The following is a 19,247-nucleotide window of genomic DNA, read 5'->3' on the forward strand; positions in this document are numbered from 1 at the left end:
TAGACATGGTCCCTGTCTTCAGGAATTTTACAAATAAACCCACAAAGAAGTACTATGAAGAGGGAAGAAACAACAGGTGCTGAAGGAGAATACCAAGGGCCCTATTTTAGGACAGGGGTGGGGTCAGGAAAGGCTACCAAAGAAGGGGACATTGGAGCTGAGAGGTCCCCGGCTGTGCAAAGACCTAGGGAAGAGCTGTCCATCTGGAAGAACTAGCAGAGTCTGGGCTGGAGAAACTACTGACCCAGTGCTCTCGTGGCCGAGGGTTGGTAAACCAGGGAGAGCAGCCCCAGTGAGGCTGCGAGCGGGCGGGGCCTGCACCCGGGCACCTGTAGGCCAGGTCTCCTCTCCGAGTTTGGCTTTTAATCTAAGAGAACGGGAAAGTCATCGAAGAGATTTCAGCAGGGCCCATGCTTAAGACATGATTCAACGTCTGTAAAAGGCACTTTGGCTGCTGTGTGGCAAATGGATGGTAGAAAAAGTGATTTAGGGACAACAAATTAAGCTGTTGCAACAGTTCCAGCTAGACATGACAGAAGCTCAGGTAAGGGCAAGGGTGGGGCCGATGGAGAAGTGAATGGCCTTGAGATATACTGAGCTCCGGAGGCCAAATCAACAGATTGTCAGTGCTTAGATAACATACTAAAATTAAGTGGTCTTCTTATCTAAACCTCAACAGACAGTAATCTCTGCTCACCCTGAACTTCTCTCTCCCTGGGGGGGAAATCTAGGGTCTCCTCTCACTCCTTTTTCACAGATGATGGATGCTCGAAGTTCTGCTGAGAGCTCTATGTCCATGCAGGGTTATTTGACATCAATTGACAATCTTTACCTAGCGAAAGGTGCCCACTTCTAAATAATATTTATCTTTCACTAGTTTGTTAACTAAAAAATGGAAATATTAGCAATTTTGAGAACCACTGGCCTTTGGGGTTTCTGCCAGAAATAAGGCCAGAATTGATGAGGGGAAAGTCATGATGTACCTGAGACTAGGATCTAGCTAAAGGTTATGGACGCCTAAGTTCTTTGGCCAGTGCGTTGAAGAAACCATCCCCCTGTCCCCGTCTCCGTGGTGTGGGTTGTGCTACACGTGTGTGGATTGATTCCGGTTAGAGTGGTGTGAGGATTGGGCCTGAGCTGACACCTGCGAGCTGTTTGTGCCCTGTGGACCTGTCCACGTATTTCTGGCCTGGAGTCCATTGTCTACTGCCATAGCAGGAACACTTTGTCACTGTCAACAGCACAAACCAAGGGAACCCTTACTTCTGTTGTTATGTTAGCTGTGTGTTCACTAATTGCCTCTTTATTTTTCTGCTAGAGGGAATATTAATTTCCCTTTGGCCGGGAGGGTGAATTTCCAATTGCCAATAGGTGACGCTTCCCAGGACTAGATTCCATTTCAGGACAAGGGGCATCGGGCACCTGCCTGCTCTAGAAAAGGTCCATAAAACGGAAGTGTTCAGGAAATCAACCGGTTTTGAACTAGCATAAGGGAACTTCTTTTATAGGCCAGCACTATACTCTTCTTCCTTTTTCCTACCAGGAAAGAAATCTCTATAGGTTAAGCCCGCAGGTGGAACTGAGGACGGCAGGTGTCTGCTCTGCTGGCTTGTTCATCAAGTGAATCCAAGACTTTCTGGTGTGGAGTGATTAGGAGCCCAGGCACTGGAGCCAGACTGTGGGGGTTCATGGTCTGGTTCTGATGCTGGCTGGTTACGTGACCTTGGGCATGTTCCCTAATCTCTTATGCCTCAGTTTCCCCATCTGTTAAATATGGCCAATAATAATACCTACTTAACTCTTGGGTTGTTGTGAGGATTCAATGAATTGGTATCTATAAAGGGCTTAGAACAGTGTCTGGCCCAGAGTAAACATTTTGTTATTATTACTGTAATTTCTTACCACTGTAATGAATCGCTTCCTCATGGCTTTGGGCTTAAAATAGCCTTTTCTTTGCCTTTTCTCCTTCAGCTGTGAAGTGAGGTCGGGCCCGGAGTTCATCACAAGGTCGTACCGATTCTACCACAACAACACCTTCAAGGCCTACCAGTTCTATTACGGCGGCAACCGCTGCACAAGCCCCACCTACACGCTCGTCATCCGGGGCAAGATCCGCCTGCGCCAGGCCTCCTGGATCATACGCGGGGGCACTGAGGCCGACTACCAGCTGCACCACGTCCAGGTCATCTGCCACACGGAGGCAGAGGCCGAGCGGCTCAGCCAGCTGGTGAACCACACGTGCCCCGGCTTTGTCCCCACGGGGGGCTCCTGGGTGCGGGATGTGCCTTACGACCTGTGGCGGGAGGAGAATGGCTGCGAGTGCACGCGGGCCGTGAACTTCGCCATGCATGAGCTGCAGCTCATCCGGGTGGAGAAGCAGCACCTGCAGCACAACCTGGACCACCTGGTGGAGGAGCTCTTCCTTGGTGACATCCACACTGACGCCTCCCAGAGGGTGTTCTACCGGCCGTCCAGCTACCAGCCCCCGCTGCAGAATGCCAAGGTACCTCCCACAGGACTGCGGTCTCCTCTGTATTAAGCAAGATGAGTGACTGTGCATGAAGGCATGTCCGTGGGGTCAAGGGGCCAGTGAGGGGGAGCCCTGCCTCTGGGAGGGGCTGCTGGGAGGTGGAAGGGACAGAGCGTGGGGAGGGGGTGCACATAGCAGAGTAAGGAGACCTGGGTTGCACCAGCTTGCCCAGCGATGGGGGCCTGGGTTTTCCTGTTGGACGCTGGTGGTGGGAGTGGGGTTGGTGGTGTGGAAGGGGCTCAGGCAGTGGTCCTAGAAAGTTCCTGAGGCTCCTTTCAGCTCTGACACTCCAGGAACCACCTGTGTGATTCTCAGAGGAAAGCGTGGAGGAAATAGGGGGATGTTCTACCCACACTTGGGGAAGACACAGCAGCAGCGGTGACCCCAGCCTGGAGGAGGTGGGGAGGCCTGGAAGGGAAAGCAACAGTGCCGTTGGCACAGGGCTGTAGGCCCTGTAGTGCCCTCCCACCACGTTACTGCTCTCAGTCCTCACAACCACCCTGTGAGGCAGCTATTCCTGCCCTCTTGGGCGGAAGAGGCAGCAGAGAGGTGGCTCTCCTGCCCAAGGTCACCAATTAGTGAGTTTCAGTGGAGGAACTTGAACCCAAACCTCTTTCTGCAGACCCCATGCTCTTTCGGTTTGACTCAGTGAAATGTCAAGTGACTGTGATCAGAAGGGAGGACGGAGGGGGCGGGAAACAATTAAAACCGTGTAGTGTTCTTTTCTTGAACGATGGTCCAGTAATTACATTTGGAGTTCACAAGGCGTTTCCTTCCCACGGGCTCAGAATCTGTGTCTCCATGGAACTCGGTTGTTTCCACCGCATAAGTTGGGGGAGCTGGAGGCTGCATGGAGGTGCGGCTCTGCGTGGGCAGGGCTCTGGTCACGGGGGCAGGCAGTTTTCTCTAGAGTGTCTCCCCACCATCAGGTTGGCTTCTCTGGAATCCTCTCTCTAATTGCAGGGCCCCGTTTGACTTTTGTTTGGCAGTTTATTCGTTTTTAAAAACCTTTCTCTTCCCAGTCCTTTAAGGTCACTCATGACTGGTAGAGATATCACAGAGCACTTTCCCTGCCCGAGACCACGCAGTGTTATCTTCTTCTTATCTGTGTTAATTGTGAACTCATGCAATGAAAGCCACTGTTATAACTGGGAAGTCTGCTGAGGAAACCTGCTTGGCGCAGGCTGCTCCTCGGGATGCGCCCCATCAGGGACATCCCTGTGTGAGGTGAGACCGACTGAGGGCCCCAGACCCAGCACCCCCTGGGCTCCCCGTGCTCAGGCGGCCTGCCAGCACCACTCAGAATGCCACCGGGGAGCGCAGCGCAGAACAGGAGCCAGGTCCACTGTGTTCTGTAAGTTCCAACCCGCTGAGGAGGAAAAGGTGAGTTAGGGCGGCAAGGGAGAGGGCAGCCTTCATCACGGCAGCTGCCAGGCATCTTAGACGTTCTCTCAGGATGAGTGACCGGGGAGCCAAGCTCTGCCATTCCTCACCTCGATGCAAAGGCATCAGGAGGAGAATCTGCCACAGGGTGGCACCTGGGTGTGAGTGTCGTTTCTCGGCCGGCTTTAGTGGATCTCCTGGGAAAACTGCTGGGAATAACCGGCTTCCAGTTCCATCCATGACGTTGGTAACTTCATCTGAAGTCACCGTTGAGTGCTGCAGCCCAATAGCAGCTCAACGTCTCCTAAACTCTGTTGTGAGATAGCAGCAGAGGGAAGGGGAGATTCACAGGCACATTTGGCTTCCTCTGTGTGCAGTCTAGCCAACTTTTAAATTATCTCTGGTAATGGGAGGTACAAATGTCATGAATACAAATGGTCCACAGATAATCCAGAAACCTCATGTGAGGCAACAGCACCAACCCCTGTCCTCCCTGAACCTTTGTGAAGGTCTGCTCAGCAGAGTCCTTTCATCCCTGTTCACCCTCCAGCGGGGATGCTAAGGAGCAGCAAAACAGCCACAGCGCAGGACCAGTGAGGCAAGGGACTGAGGAAGTAGGAAGGGGGCTGGATCGCTCCAGGAGGAGGCAGGGGGTGCCCCGGAGCTGGCCCAGGCTGGAGTCAGGACCTGGCTCTCCTGCTCTGTACCTGACCTTGGGCTGGTCGTTTGCACAGACTCAGGTTCAGATTCCATTTCTTTACCTGCGGACGCCTATGTGGGCTCTTTGATCTCTTGAGCTCTTCTTAGGACTGGAAAAAAAGGATCATGCATAACCACCTTTCTTTTCTTACCTCTGCCTCTGCCCCCTCAACTCACTGTGTACTTGTAGTGGCGTGGCTCCTCAGAAGGCAGTCTAAAGGGTAAAGTCAGTATTCCTAGAGTCACAGCTCCAGACGCCTCACCCACACCCCTAGTCCCAGAGGAGGGAGTCCCCATTCTGGTCAGCGTCCCTCACAAGACAGAGCCTGTCTGTTGGGAGAGCAAAGGCACACACCTGTGGCTCCTGGAGGAAGAATGCCTTGAAAGTGAGTTATTAAATGTTGGCGTGGGGATTAGGAATGACAGCTGTGAGGATGACTTTCTTAGAATTTTTATAAACAAAAAAGTTGAGTTTTTTGTTCTTTTTTGTTTTTAACACAGTCTGGATAAATGGGGGAGAAAATGGACTTCAGAGTTAGTAGCCAATCCTGGAACTCAGTTCTGGGTTCCTCAGCTGTGGGGCTTTGATCATGTTGTGTGACCTTTTGGAGCTTTAGTTTTTCTTTTCTGTAAAATATAAAAGTATACGAATTGACTGGGTTCATGTACAGAATGCTGTCAGCATCGAAAACGGCCCCTCGCCACAGCTCCTTGTCCCCTGGCTGGAGTGAGCAGCCCTTCTGGGCAGATGGCTCCCGGAGGAGCAAGGATGGCAGTGGGCCAGGGGCATCCAGCTGTTTCGAGGCCTCGCTGTAAAACATGTCCTCCCGTGTTCACCCTCCTCTGCTAAGGCGGTTGTGGGAACCTTCACCCAGATTCTTAAGAAGTAAACTCTTTAAACCCTAGGCCTGATTCCCTCGTTCAAGAATATTAAGAGTGGAAAGAGCCTTGGATCTTAGATATTATTCAGGACACACTGTTAAGTGAAAAAGAAAAAAAACGGTACAGAATGCCATGGAAATGGAAATGATACTATTGTGTAAAGAATAAAAGAGGGATAAGAGAAGTTCACCGAGGAATCAGTATTTCTGGAAGGGTGCATAGGAAGCATAACGGAGGTTGCCTCTGAGGAAGGGGACTGTGTAGCTGGGGCCAGTGGGACAGGGACTTGTCGCTGTATAACTTTTTGTACCTTTTGCAGCTTGTATCATGATCTTGTATGACCTAAACACAGTCACCACACCATGTTAAATTTTAAAATGCTAGGACTCGGAGGCTCAGAGGACTGTTGTGGCCACACATGAAGATGGCGGCAGAGCCGGGAGGAGGACGCAGGCGGGTGTCCAGGGCCCGGCATGTGCTCTCCACCGCCTGGACTGCCAGCCGGCCTGGCTGGGGGGTCCTTCCAAGGCAGGGCCCCAAGGTCCGCGCGGCTCCGGGAGCTGAGAGGGCCGCTTCTTCGCATGTTGTCCCTGGCCTCGCGCGTCCTGGCCTGCAGTGTGCAGCACGGTCGTCAGGAAGTGTTGAGATCCTTCCCTGGGAGGGCTAGGAGAAGGAAGAAATGGACTTGGCCGTTGGTGCCTTTCCAGACACAGCAAATCAAAGCAGGTGCTCCCTGCCCCAGCGGCCTGGCGGGAAGGCAGGAGGGAGGCCCGGGAGCATCCGGAGAGACTGCACGCCCCGCCCCTCCCTCTTTGAACTCTTCACCTTCCCTAATTGCCGGTCTATAGAGACCTGGCTGAAAATTAGTTTAAATGCTAAATTGAGTTTGAAACCGCTAGTCTCAGCCTCTTTGGAAACGGGACACCATGTAAAAATAGAAACTTTAAATCAACTTGTTTTGCTAAGCTTTATACAGCTTTGCTGTGAGGTTCTGAGTCCTTTGGCAAATAAGTATGTTTGAAGAGAATCAGGTGTGCTGGGAGGATTCTTTCAGGATGGAATTGGCTATCCTTCATTAAAAATCACCAATACCGCCTACAGTAACCCTGAAAGAGGATGCTTTGCCTGCCTCGAGTCTAATATCAGGGCAGCCGTTACTCTCTGCCTAGATTCTTGTGCAGTGGAAGGGTTAGCGAGGTGCATTCTTTCAGTGGTAGAATCAAATAGTAATTAAAAGCAAATAAATGATTGTGGGGTCGCTGGAAACTCCAGAGCCTCAGGACCAGACTTGTAAGCAAATGGAATTGGTCTTTCTCCAAAATCCTGAACTGATTTAGCCACAGGGTCGTAAATCAGAGGGGTTGTCTGAACAGCAGAAACTTCCCCCAAGCCGTGCATCTTAAATATTCTGCCCAGCACACTCATAGCAGCAGGCTGCACATCAGAGGAAGCAAAGCACCAAAGGTGGGCCTGAACACTACGAATGAAGAAGGCAATCCTCATGTGCTTTCTCTCCTGAATTCTGTGGAAACTTCTAGGCTGTGAACAAGCATTTGTTTTTGAGGGAACTTGCCTTTCCAAGCCTTTTCAGAGTATGTGAAAATACTTATTAACTGTGAGGCATTCTGATATCTGTGACATCAGAGGGACTTTGGACCAGGTGGCCACGGGCAGCGGACTTTTCAGCCCAGCCCCAGGAGACGGCTCTGCAGAAGAGGGGTCAGTCTCTCCTTAGGCAGGTGCGTGGCGTGGTTCCTGGCTGAGCGGGTGTCACAGGAGTTACAGTAGAAGGAACCAAGTGCTTGTGGAAGAATTCGCATCCCTTCTCTTTCTGCCAGTGGAGGGAAAGGAGAGGGGTTTGCAGAGGTGATGGGAGATGGAAGAGGTGGTAGATGGTCCTCCAGGAGTTTCAAGGAGTCAGGACTTAAAACGGTTTCAGAAGCCCATCTTACATTAAGAATGACTCCTGAAGAAAATTGTGACCCTACTCACTGGGGCTAGGGGCTTACCATGAGGCAGCAGAGGCTGCATGTTATATGAAAAAATGGAGCTGGCAACAGGGGTGAGATGATGGGGGCTTGACTCTGAAAGGCTTGCTTGTGTGGACACTTCATCTGGGCCAGTGTGTGAAGTGTCACACTTGCCACACTACACAGCTGCTGGCATACGCTTTTATTGCAGAAACAGTCCATTCTGTTTCTTGATTCCAGAGTATTCCAGCAGATAAACAGCCATGCGAGGCTGCTTTATTTAAGGAGTTAGCAGACCAGGAAATACTTGTTGTCAGAGACAATGCAAGTGGTAAACATTTCATCCCTTAAAAGGCAAGGAAGCTGAGAAGACGGAGTGGAAGCCTGGGCGTGCAGGAAATCAACCCCCCAGAAGGGCTGTGCAAGTCCCTACTGTGTGGGACAGGCTCAGCACTGCGGGGAGACAGGAGGAGAAAGGGGCCAGCCCACGGCGTCCCCTGCACTTAGAGCAAATTTATTTATTAGGGTGGGTCTACTTTAACTATTTAAAGGAATTTAAAGTAACAGTAGAAGAAACCATCAAAGTAAAAATAAAAATTTTCTCCTGAAACCATCCTAGTCGTTTCTATTAAAGAGCCAGCTTATTATGATTCTTTTTATCTAGCTGTGGGGTCTGTACCTAGTGTGTATATATAGGCAAGCTGGAGGCAGAATTATCTTTTGTGTGATTTACTGGTATTTTGTAAAACAGGAAAGGCCTTTGTGAGCTAACTTGTTAGTTTCTAAACTTTCAGACAACCCATTTCTCGAAGTAGTGTTGCTCCTGAGGACCCACCAAGTCCCACTTCTTGACTCCAGGATGCAGAAGAGTATTCTGTTGACTTTTGATCCCCCTAAGCATTTGGCAGTTGAATGCAAAACCCGAGGAATCAGCAGTCCACCTTTCTTGCCTTCTCCAATCGTCCTTCTGGCTCAGGCCCCTTTGTGGATCATCGTATTAGGCTATGGGTTGCTGGGCGGTGTCTCTCTGAGGCTAGATCTTCTGCCCTCAGGGTGCATGCCCACCTCCTGGCAGGCAGTGTCCAGGCTGAGCGGGGTCAGGGCACTGTCGTGGGTGTGGCATTGGTTGCCCCTGCCTGTGGGAGCAGATGCTGGACTGCAGGGCAGACAGACTGCCCGCTCCTGATGGTGGCCCCAAAGCTACGGTTACAGAGACTTAACATATATGGACACAGCTTATTCACCCTACTTCCTTCTGAAAGTGGAATCATCATGATCCCTGTAATTGGTCAGAATGAGCCCCGAGTTTATAAACTCCGAGGATCCCAGAACTGAAAAGCCCTCCAAGAGGCCCCTCCCACAAGGCGGGGCAGCTCTAGTCATTTGTAGTGGATGCTGGCCTACTCTATTGATATTGTAAAATATCCAGTGACAGCTTTCTGTCAGTCCATCAGTCTGTCAGTCATGAACCTTTCTTGTACCCACTGCACTCTCCTAGGTATGGTGGGAAATAAGAAAAAGGGAGAGCACTGGTTTTGGCCTCAGAGAACTTACAGTGACGTGGAGGAGACCCGAGAAGGGTGGACGTGGAGGGATACCTGCAGTAGAAATGTCATCAAGCACGTGGTGAATTGCATGTGCGGGAAAGCTTTCACCATCGGCCGTTGGCCGTGGCAGGTTTCTTTCTGAGAAGCTCAATGTGTTTCTTACCCCACGGAACAAAACTCTGTGAAAGGAAGTTTCCATCATCTGTTCCCATTTCACCTTCTCCTTGAATAAAACTTTAAGTGCAAGAAATGTTTTATTCAGCCTGCTCCTCTAGTTGATCCGTTCACAACAAGATCATATCAAGTAAATTTCTCCCATTCTAGGAAGACACTGTCAGCAAATATCTTTGGCCATCCAACTCTCCAGAAATAAATACTGGCGGGGAGCGGGAGAAAGCCTGGAGAACCCCTATCAGTCATTGGCCAGAGAAGACCTTTTTCAGCGACCAGAGAGTCCTTGATAGGGACGCATATTCTTTGTAGGACATCAGCCTAAGAGGCAGCCTAGTGCCAGGAGGTAGCACTCAGCAAGTCCCAGGACCAAATTATGTTCCAGATTCTACTTTTGGCTTGTGAAGTCATCTGAGCCATGTTATTCTCTCTCTCTCTGCTTTGGTAAAGTGTTCCCGTGCTCTCTGGGAGGTCATAAAGCTTAAGGAGTTGAGTGCTTGAGCTTCCTCAGAATCAAATGCTCTGTGTTGTGTGAGCTGTGGTTATTTAACTTGTGACCAGGGCGCTGGGTGGGAACCGAAAAGCAGAGTGGGCAGAACCCCACTCTTGCCTAGAACATTGCTCACTTATAAAGTTAAAGGTTGATTTTTCATTTTTGGAATAAGCTTGATTTTTTTCAAGAGGTTAATTATATAGGGATTTTTTTCTCCCCTCCCCCTTTGGAATTGAAGCTTTTCATAGATTAGCAACACAGAAACGTGTTGTGGTCCCTCTGCTTTAACCTTCAGATCTTTTGTATGCAGAAACCCTGATTTTAAAACAGCCCTTTCTGAGGTGCAGGGTTGGGGAGCGGTGTAGGAGCCCAGTCAGAGAGCCTGGGAAAGGACGCCTCCTCAATGAGAATCATGTCAGAGCGTGGACCATAAAAAGAGAAGCTTCATAAAGCAAATGATATTTCAGTACACATCACTCTTCATGTTGGAAACACCTCCCATTTATTAACTTTGAAAAGCTACTGTTGAAGAAAAACATCTTGGAAAAGAGAAACTTTAGAGCTAATACAATATATAGACCTTAATTTCTGCCTCACCATAGTTGTTCCTATAGGTCTTTTGGTTTTTATTAAACCTAGGATGGTGGGAATTAAGAGCACAAATTATATTTTTTAAAAATCTGTCCACAAAACAGAGAGGTATTCCTCTTATTCAACTGTGGCTAAAACTGTCCCCTTGTTGACAGTATGCACAGAGAGACGAAACAATCCCACCCTTGTTTGTGACATCTTTGTTTCTTGATGCCAGCTAAAGAGTTGTTTTAAAACATAGTTAGTCAACTCAACTAGAAGAACAAAACAACCAAATTAAAAAATGGGCAAAGGACTTAAATAGACATTTCAAGTCAAGAAGACGCACAGATGGCTTATAAGCACATGAAAAGACGCCCAACATCACTATCATCAGGGAAATGCACATCAAAACTGCAGTGGGATACCACATCACACCTGTTAGGACGGCTACTATCAAAAAAGAGAAAATAACAGTTGTTGGCGAGGATGTAGAGAAATTGGAACCCTTATGCACTATTGGCGGGCATGTGAAATGGTACAATTACTATGGAAAACAGTATGGCAGTTCCCCAAAAAGTAAGACATATAATTACCATATGACCCAACAATTCCACTTCTGGATATATACCCAAAAGAACTGAAAGCAGGGTCTCAAATAGACTGTGCATCCATGTTCATAGCAGCAGTATTCACCATAGCTGAAAGGTGGAAGCAAGCCCAGCACCCACTGAGGGATAAATGGATAAACCAAATATGGTCTGTGCACACAGTGGAATATTACTCAGCATTAAAAAGGAAGGAAATTTTGACACATGCCACTACATGAATGAATCTGAAGGACATTATGCTAAGTGAAATAAGCCAGTCACAAAAGAACAAATACTATATAATTCCACTTCTATGAGGGACCTAGAGTAGTCAAATTCAGAGAGACAGAAAGTAGAAGAGTGGTTGTCAGGGGCTGGAATGGGGGATTAGTGTTTAATGGGTACAGGGGAGATGAAAGAATTCTGGGATGGGTGGTAGTGGTGGTTGCACAACAGTGTGAATGTACTTAATGCCACTGTACTGTATGCTTAAAATGGTTTAGATGGTAAGTTTTATGTTATATATATTTTGCCACAAGAGAAAAAACGTAACTAGTTGAGGAATTTGGCAAGACCTATACCTAAGGGCCAGGTTCCTCCTACTCCCTCCCTAAATTCTCACAGACCCAGCTGATGGACATCAAGTTTCCCGGGAACTACCTGGCCTGCTTTTCTCTGCTGCCAAACAGAAACATTTCAGCCCAAGACCACCATTCGCCTAAAGCAACCATAGTTCAGCCAGGTCCTCATATTGGAGCTCAGGACCCCTGTCCCATTGTTCTTAGAGGAAAGCACTGGGTGAGCACCAGATGCTACCACACTGGGTGTGGTGCTTTTCTGAAACAGCCTGGGCCTGACAGTGTGCCCGCCTGCCCTCCGCGAGCCTGTTCCTGGTCTGACCAGAGAGTAGTCGATCCCTGATACTATTCCAGCAGCAGCTCTTGTAAGAACTAAGACCTCTTATTCCCACCCCCGCCACCACCACCATCTAAGACACTTTCTGGGCAGTTCCTGAATTGATATTAGCATTTGAGGAGACAAATCTTTTCAAGGATTGAGAAGCCTTCTTAGAATGGCCAGAATGAAGTGGTCACAATTGATGTTTTTAAATTCCCAAGTTGCGGATAGCAAATGAAATTGTGGGGAATGAGAGGAAAGGGAAGTGGAGGCTGGGTAGGCGCATGAGTAAATGGTAGCCCACGTGCACCATTTGGGACCTGCTCCGCGAGCAGGTGGAGTCATTAGCAGGCCTCTCTGCCAGCCGCTGAGCAACAAGAGTGGCACGGAGCTCCCCGTGGTAACATGGCAGCCTTCTGGCTCCACGCTCTTTACGTTGAGCTGACGTGTGCTCCAGAGGGTCCTCTCTCTTTCCAGGGCGTCTCCTGCACAGTTCAGTGTCCCTGCTCAGAGACACTGGCACCGGAACACCACTGTCTTGTCTGAGAAGTCTCAGAGATCTGAATGCAAGTGCTGGGCTGGTTTTGCTCAGAGTGTGGGGCCGGGGCAGGGACAACGGTAGTGTTTGATAAAGGTGCTGATCATGACGGTGCTCACTGGCCGTCATGGGTGCTTCCTACATGCAGGAGCCTTGGGCTGGGCACGGTACAGCATCATATTAACTTTCCATCCCAGACTGAGTATCAGAACTCCATTTTAGGGTAAAAAATGTGGAAGCTTCACCTCCTAGTAGTTTGTTAAGGAAACACATAACGGCAAAATTACTGAATTCAGTGATGCTTTCTTAACTAAATTTGTATCTTATTCACCCTAACATGCACTGGGAAGACTGCATAGGGGAGTCATGCTGTTTATTTCATCTTCCCCCCAGTGTGGTGCACAGGTGCGTTCCTGGCCCTTGCTCCGTCACTCTGAGGAACTTCCCCCGCAGCGGTGCTAGGTGCGCTGGGTGGGAACCACGTTACCCTACTGCTCATTTCTTGCAGCAGTTATGCAAGTAAGTAGAATGATCCTGTTTCATACACGAGGACATTGAAACAGAGAGCGATTAATAACTTGCCCAGGGTCACCAGCTGCTAAGCGGCAGTCGCTGCTAAAAGCGTGGGGCTGGCCCTGGACCTGGCCAGCACCATCTCCTTCTGTGCAGCTAGGCACGGCCCTAATGGGCTGTGTGCAGGGGTTCTCCCCTCCCCATTTCCTTGCCGAGGCTTGCCGACAGCAGCTCGCTGCCGACCACAGGCTGCAGGGCAGTTTCTCCTGTGTGCCCTCAGAGCCCTTTCTAGGAAGCCACAGGCCAACAATGCACTGGGACCCCGGAACAGCGGGCACCCTGTCTTCCTCTCACTCTGCAGCTGCCCATTTGGTCTCATTGTCTACAAGCCAGATGACGTTTGCAGAGGAAGCCTTCTCTCCTGTAAGTTACAGCTCCGGGCTCCTCTACGGAGTGCAGCAACAAGTTAGTGTTGAGTTCTCCTTGGAGGAGAAGGCAGGGGAATGGCAGCTGGGAAGCCCTCTTCTGCCACTGCTCTCCCACGCCCTCTGAGACAGCTGAGCACCTAACCAGACAACTACCACAGCAACACCACATTGAGTGAGCGCTGGAAACGAAAGGGCCTTGGAGATTTGAATTTCCAGCTTTAGAAAGTGCAGGCCTGCCCCGAGTGGCTGCGTCTTGGTCCCTGTCCGCAGGCCTGAGGCCACACCAGTGAGCCGCTGCACCCCACGGACCCTCTAGGTGGGGCGCGCACGGGGCTGGGTGTCTGCGAGCTGTCCTCCTGAACACTGAGCTACAAGTCGCCCTCCTGCCATAGCGCTGGTCAGATTTGTGTCGTGCTTCTGGCGTGGCCAGTGTCTGTTAGCCAGGTGGCTTTACAGCACCCTGTTCGGGAGGGAGATCAGCAGAGAGATGGTCCCCACCTCCAGGGAGAGGTAGCCCATGGCTCACAGGTGTCCTGTGACTTAGATCAGACAGCCAAGCAATGGCATGTAGGGTCCAGAACCCAGCTCTCCTGCCCTCCAGACTTCGGCTTTTTTTGTGAGCCCTCTGCCCTCTGGGCAAACAGCATTTATGTGGCTGACAGTTTCTGGCCACCCCTTCTCTAAGCCACAAACCTAGACAGCCCTTGTCCCGGGTCCGTGTGAGTGTTATAAAACAGACTCAGCAAGAGAGGCTCCTGAAAGACAGAGCTGCGGCTATCTTAGGCTAATTAAATGGCTTAAAGCTATAGAGCAGGAAGCAAATTAAGAGCCCATAAACCTTCCAGACCTGGAAGAAATGGATGACAGGGTGTGTGTACCGACTTCTCAGAGGCCTCTGGCTCTTGCCTTCTGTCGGGCCTCCTCCTTCGTTCTCTGCTTTGAAAGGACCCCTGCCTTCACTGGACAGCTCCCTTTGTCATCCACAGCAAGTGGATGCTGTCCTTTTTTTCTTTTGTGTGTCTCATAATTTTTTTAATGAAAAAAATCTAACTGTGGTAAAATATACATAGCATAAAATTTACCATCTTAACCATTTTTAGGTGTACAGATTCAGTGGCATTGAATGCATTCACTTTGTTGTGCAACCATCACCTCTATCCATCTCCACAACTTTTTCATCTTCCCAAACTGAGATCTGTACCAATTAAACACTAACTCCCCATTCCCCTCCCCCAGCCCCTGACAACCACAATTCCACAACCACAAATGTCTCTATGAGTTTGACTATTCCAGGTACCTCATGTAAGTGGGATCATACAGTATTTGTCCTTTTGTGTCTGGCTTATTTCACTTAGTATAATGTCTTCAAGCTTCATCCATGTTGTAGCACGTATCAGAATTTCCTTCCTTTTTAAGGCTGAGTAGTATTCCATTGTATAGATAGACCACATTTTCTTTATCCATTCATCTATCGATGGACGTCGGGTTGTTTGTTTCCACCTTTTGGCTATGGTGAATAATGCTGCTGTGGATGTGAGTAAACAAATATCTATTCAAGACCCTGTTTACAATTCTTTGGGGTATAAACCAGAAATGGAATTGCTGGATCATATGGTAATTCTTTTCCACAGCAGCTGCACCATTTTACATTCCCGCCAACAGTGCACAAGAGTTCCCATTTCTCCACATCCTCCCCAACACTGTTACTGTCTGTTGTTTTGATAGTAGCCATCCTAATGGGTGTGAAGTGATGCCAGCCTTTCTTTTTGAAATCAAGTGTCCAGCACATGTGGTCTGAAAACGTAATAGAATTCTAAAGAGAGTCCATATCACAGCTGAAACATCTAGGCAAGTCTCTAACGTCAGCTGAACACGTGTGTATGTGTGAGCACACAGACACATGCACACCCCCCGTCTGTGCACGAGAGCAGGGCTCCAGGTGCTTCTCGGGGACCCAGGTGACAGGAGACCGTGCCCTGGGTGCCTTGCCCAGTCCGCTGTGGCGAGCCCTGTTTGAAGGAAGCACATGTACGCTGCTCTCTCATGAAGATAAAGGTCTCTCCTTGTGTTTGTTTCTTGGCTTCAGAACCACGACCTCGCCTGCATAGCCTGTCGCATCATCCACCGGTCGGATGAGCACCGCCCGCCCCTCCTGCCCCCCAAGGCAGACCTGACTGTTGGCCTGCATGGCGAGTGGGTGAGCCAGCGCTGCGAGGTGCGGCCCGAGGTCCTCTTCCTCACGCGCCACTTCATCTTCCACGACAACAACAACACCTGGGAAGGGCATTACTACCACTACTCCGACCCCGTCTGCAAGCACCCCACCTTCACCATCTACGCCAAGGGCCGCTACAGCCGAGGCGTGCACTCCTCCAGGGTCATGGGAGGCACAGAGTTCGTGTTCAAAGGTAGGCTTCCTGCCTCCAATCCCAATGTAACCGCCCAACAGATGAGGGACAGTGAGCAGTTTTGTGACGTTTTTCTTGAAGCAGAACCTGAGGGAAAAGGGCTTCTTTTCTGCTAGAGACGTTGGGAAGGAGATAAGGGGGTACTTAAGTCGTCATTCACAACAGCCACTGAGCTCAGAATGGAGCCAGCCAGGGTGGACGGAGTGGTGCCAGGAGCCCACACTGCTGTCAACGCGTCAGGGGTGGCCAAGGAGTACGACACTAGGAATGAAATCTCAAGTCCCCCTGTTTCGTTTTTTATGCGCAGCTCAGGGCAGGTGCTGGGCAGGCCTGTGATAACAGCACACTTACCTGCTGCATGCAGGGTGCTTTCTTGAGTGGGCAGTAAGGAGCAGGGGTCACTTACACCTCGGGTGCGCAGAGCTGTCCTTTCTGACCCTAAGTTGGTCGTGCGCTTGAGACGTTAGCATGTGCTCGAAGGTGGGAGGTTTGGGCTGTATAATGGTCCCCTGAGTGAGGAAGGTAAGGGGTGAGACTCACCAGGCTGTTTTCAGCAAGGGTGGTCCTGTGGTCTCTATTTCTAGATTTTTTTTTAAGCTTGGACATCTTTGTAAGATGATGTCAGCTGTCATGGCCAAGAGGGATGCCTAGGTACTGGTGTGACCCCTTCCAGGACAGGATTCCATGGTTCAGTCTATTTAATATAAAATATCTCTGCTTACCCAGATGAGTCCTAGGACACCTTAGCCCTCCTTTTAGAAAGGAAGATTTGCTCCAGGAAGCATGGACCTCAGATAGAAGGTCCGAGAGAACAACTGTCTTTGTCTGATTCCACGCCAGAACTCTTGTGGTATACCCAGAATGTAGTGCCCTGGGAGGGCCTTTAAAAGCGGAACTCTGTAAGTGCTGGGTTTGTATTTAATATATTTAGTCACGTTTTTCTTACTTGCAGCCTAATTTATTTTAGATGCCTGATTTATGGGCCAGTGTTAATTTGCAACAATGCTAACTAGTAGAGGTGTTTGACACCAAAACTATTAAAAAACCTCAAAACCTTTTCAAAAACAAAATTCCAGTTTTTGTTGACTATTTTGTCAATCCCAAAGAGTCAGTGTCACCAAAGACAACTCCCTGAGATACTTGGTGTGACAGTTTGATCTCACTGTAACAGGACGATCAGCTGCCATCTGTGTTCAACTTTTATAGGCCAAAGGCAGTTGTTTCTGGTCACACCTGCAGGACATTTGGCGTGACCGCCTTTCAGATCAACATGTTGCCCTCTTCCACCTGTGAATGCTGTTGTGTGCTGCTGTCAGACGGGCAGATCTGCGTGGTGGGCTGCAGAACAGAAGGAAGCCTGTGGGGTGGCGTGCTGCCACACTTGCTCCCAGGCTTTCTGCTCTGCACGCTCACTCCCCGGGGGTCACAGAACTGTCCTCTCTCTCCGCAGTGAATCACATGAAGGTCACTCCCATGGATGCGGCCACGGCCTCGCTCCTCAACGTCTTCAACGGGAATGAGTGTGGGGCTGAGGGCTCCTGGCAGGTGGGCGTGCAGCAGGATGTGACGCACACCAATGGCTGCGTGGCGCTGGGGATCAAACTACCTCACACGGAATACGAGATCTTCAAAATGGAGCAGGACGCCCACGGCCGCTACCTGCTCTTCAACGGCCAGAGGCCCAGTGACGGGTCCAGTCCCGACAGGCCTGAGAAGAGAGCCACATCCTACCAGATGCCCTTAGTCCAGTGTGCCTCCTCTGCGCCCAGGCCCGAGGACTTCTCTGAAGACCACAGGGTTCACCCCTATGGGAGCCAGGCGCCAGGGAGGAGCACTTGTCCCCTGCTCCTTGCTGCCCTCGCCTGCCTTTTGACTCTGCCGCACTGGAATGTCCTCAGATAGAAATTTTTAAAAAGTTATATTTTTCCAAACCAGGATTCTTTACAATTTACAGATTATCTTTACCAAAAGAAAGGACACTTCTTCTGATGCACCTGAGTGCCTGAGAGCTGTCTTCCTTTTCTCCTCTGCCTCACCCAGGCCTCCCAGCCCGAGTCCTGAGCAGGGCTGTTTGAAGTTTCTGCTTTGAACTCCATCGCGTCGGATCCCTGGCCTGAGTGTCTTCACAGTAGTAACTGCGCTTTAAGATGGCAGAAATTTTCGGGCTAGTGTGCTTGGTGGAGGGAGCAGGCTGACAGCTAGGTCCTTTTCTTTTCTTCCTCTTTATTATTATATTTCAGAGTTGAACTTAGAAGAAAGAAATATTAGAAGAAAGAAATACCAAGCTCCAGCTTTTCCTGCCGCTTTCCTGGGGTTGCTTCCTGTCCTCCTGTGAAACTGCTTTACTCTACAAGTTTTACAACCCGGAGTCCAGTGCAGCGTTGCTTTGGGACTGCGATCAAGACACCTTTTATTAATAAAGAAGAGACTTGCTTGTAGATATGTACATAGGAAAAGACACAAGCTCTAGCTTAACCACCTTGACAGCCTTTATGCAAAAAAGGAGAGACTCCAAACTTTCAAATACTGAGTAGAAAAGTATCTGTAATTAAAGTTTCAAAGTAATTTAAACTACCGTTGTTCTAACTTGTTGGGAAAGAGATGTTGGTTATATGCTGGTTCCTGGGTGGCTGCGGAATGCATGCTGCTTTCTTACCTGCTCGGTAGACAAGGGCGGCCGAGCAAATACCAAAGGCAGTCCTGTTAGCAGACAGACAGGAGCAGCGGTGCCCAGGATGGTGACAGGGCCTTAAATGCCACATGAATGACAAGGTGCCGGTTCATTCCAGTGTCCTCTTCATGGGACTCACGCTGTATCAGGTTAGGGCTGAGCAGGCAGAACTTCACTCTGGCATCTCTGCTCCTTCAAAGATGGATATTCAGAGGCCATGCTTGATGTTTAAGGGCCTAGCTATTCAAAGAGAGAGCAAGGGGGACATGCAAGCTGGGGGCCCCATTAGACCCAAACACATGTGTGAAGTCCCCTTATCATTGGACACGCCGCCTTCACTCCATCTCTGTCCTGCTGTTGCCTTGGCTCTGTCACTGCAGAGAGCCTCAGGGTCACCTTACAGAGTCTTTGGGCTTCTTTCATACAGACATCGGGTGGGTACATGAGTCATGGCTTCCCATTACTTTGGGTTATTCTGCATGATGCTATCTGAACACCCAGTGTTATTGCCAGTAGAGACTGCTGGAGGGAGATGGTGAGTAACTGGAAGCTCGGGTGTGACTAATAATGAGTACAGAAACCATGATCAAGGTTGAGAGTCATCCTGTGTTTAAGAATTAACTTCATGAAATGCCGTGGCTCTTGATGTGGTGGTGAGTGGTGAGGATGGCCTGAAGTACCCAAGTGTGTTATCTTGAGACTATATTTTAAGTTGTGGTGCATACTGAGGGGGTTATTCACATGAAAATACTAACTTGATGTCTGCCGAGTTTAATAAACAAAGATGTCAAAAATATTCCCACAAAATACATTTTACCTGTGGATCTATTTAATTAATACTAATTCTATCTTTAAAGGGTATAATAAAATTATGTGAAAAACTATGTTCACTGCTAAGAATACTTTGTGATTTACTATAAAAGTGGTAGATTTATAGCCACTTAATTCATAACGACT

The 19,247-nt window shown here is 49.4% G+C and overlaps 1 protein-coding gene across 1 annotated transcript in view; it reads left to right on the plus strand.

The window, feature by feature from the left end:
- The window catches only part of APCDD1 (APC down-regulated 1), a 32,692-nt gene extending 14,815 nt beyond the window's left edge, over positions 1-17,877 (plus strand). Inside the window, exons 3-5 of the mRNA XM_058556723.1 lie at positions 1,972-2,503; positions 15,298-15,619; positions 17,070-17,877. Of these exons, the coding sequence (XP_058412706.1) occupies positions 1,972-2,503; positions 15,298-15,619; positions 17,070-17,521 (1,306 nt within the window). The 3' untranslated portion in view covers positions 17,522-17,877. The remainder of the gene's footprint in view (positions 1-1,971; positions 2,504-15,297; positions 15,620-17,069) is intronic.
- The last annotated feature ends 1,370 nt before the right edge of the window (positions 17,878-19,247 follow it).

This window comes from Diceros bicornis, chromosome 16 (assembly GCF_020826845.1).
Source record: "Diceros bicornis minor isolate mBicDic1 chromosome 16, mDicBic1.mat.cur, whole genome shotgun sequence".
Classification (NCBI taxonomy): domain Eukaryota; kingdom Metazoa; phylum Chordata; class Mammalia; order Perissodactyla; family Rhinocerotidae; genus Diceros; species Diceros bicornis.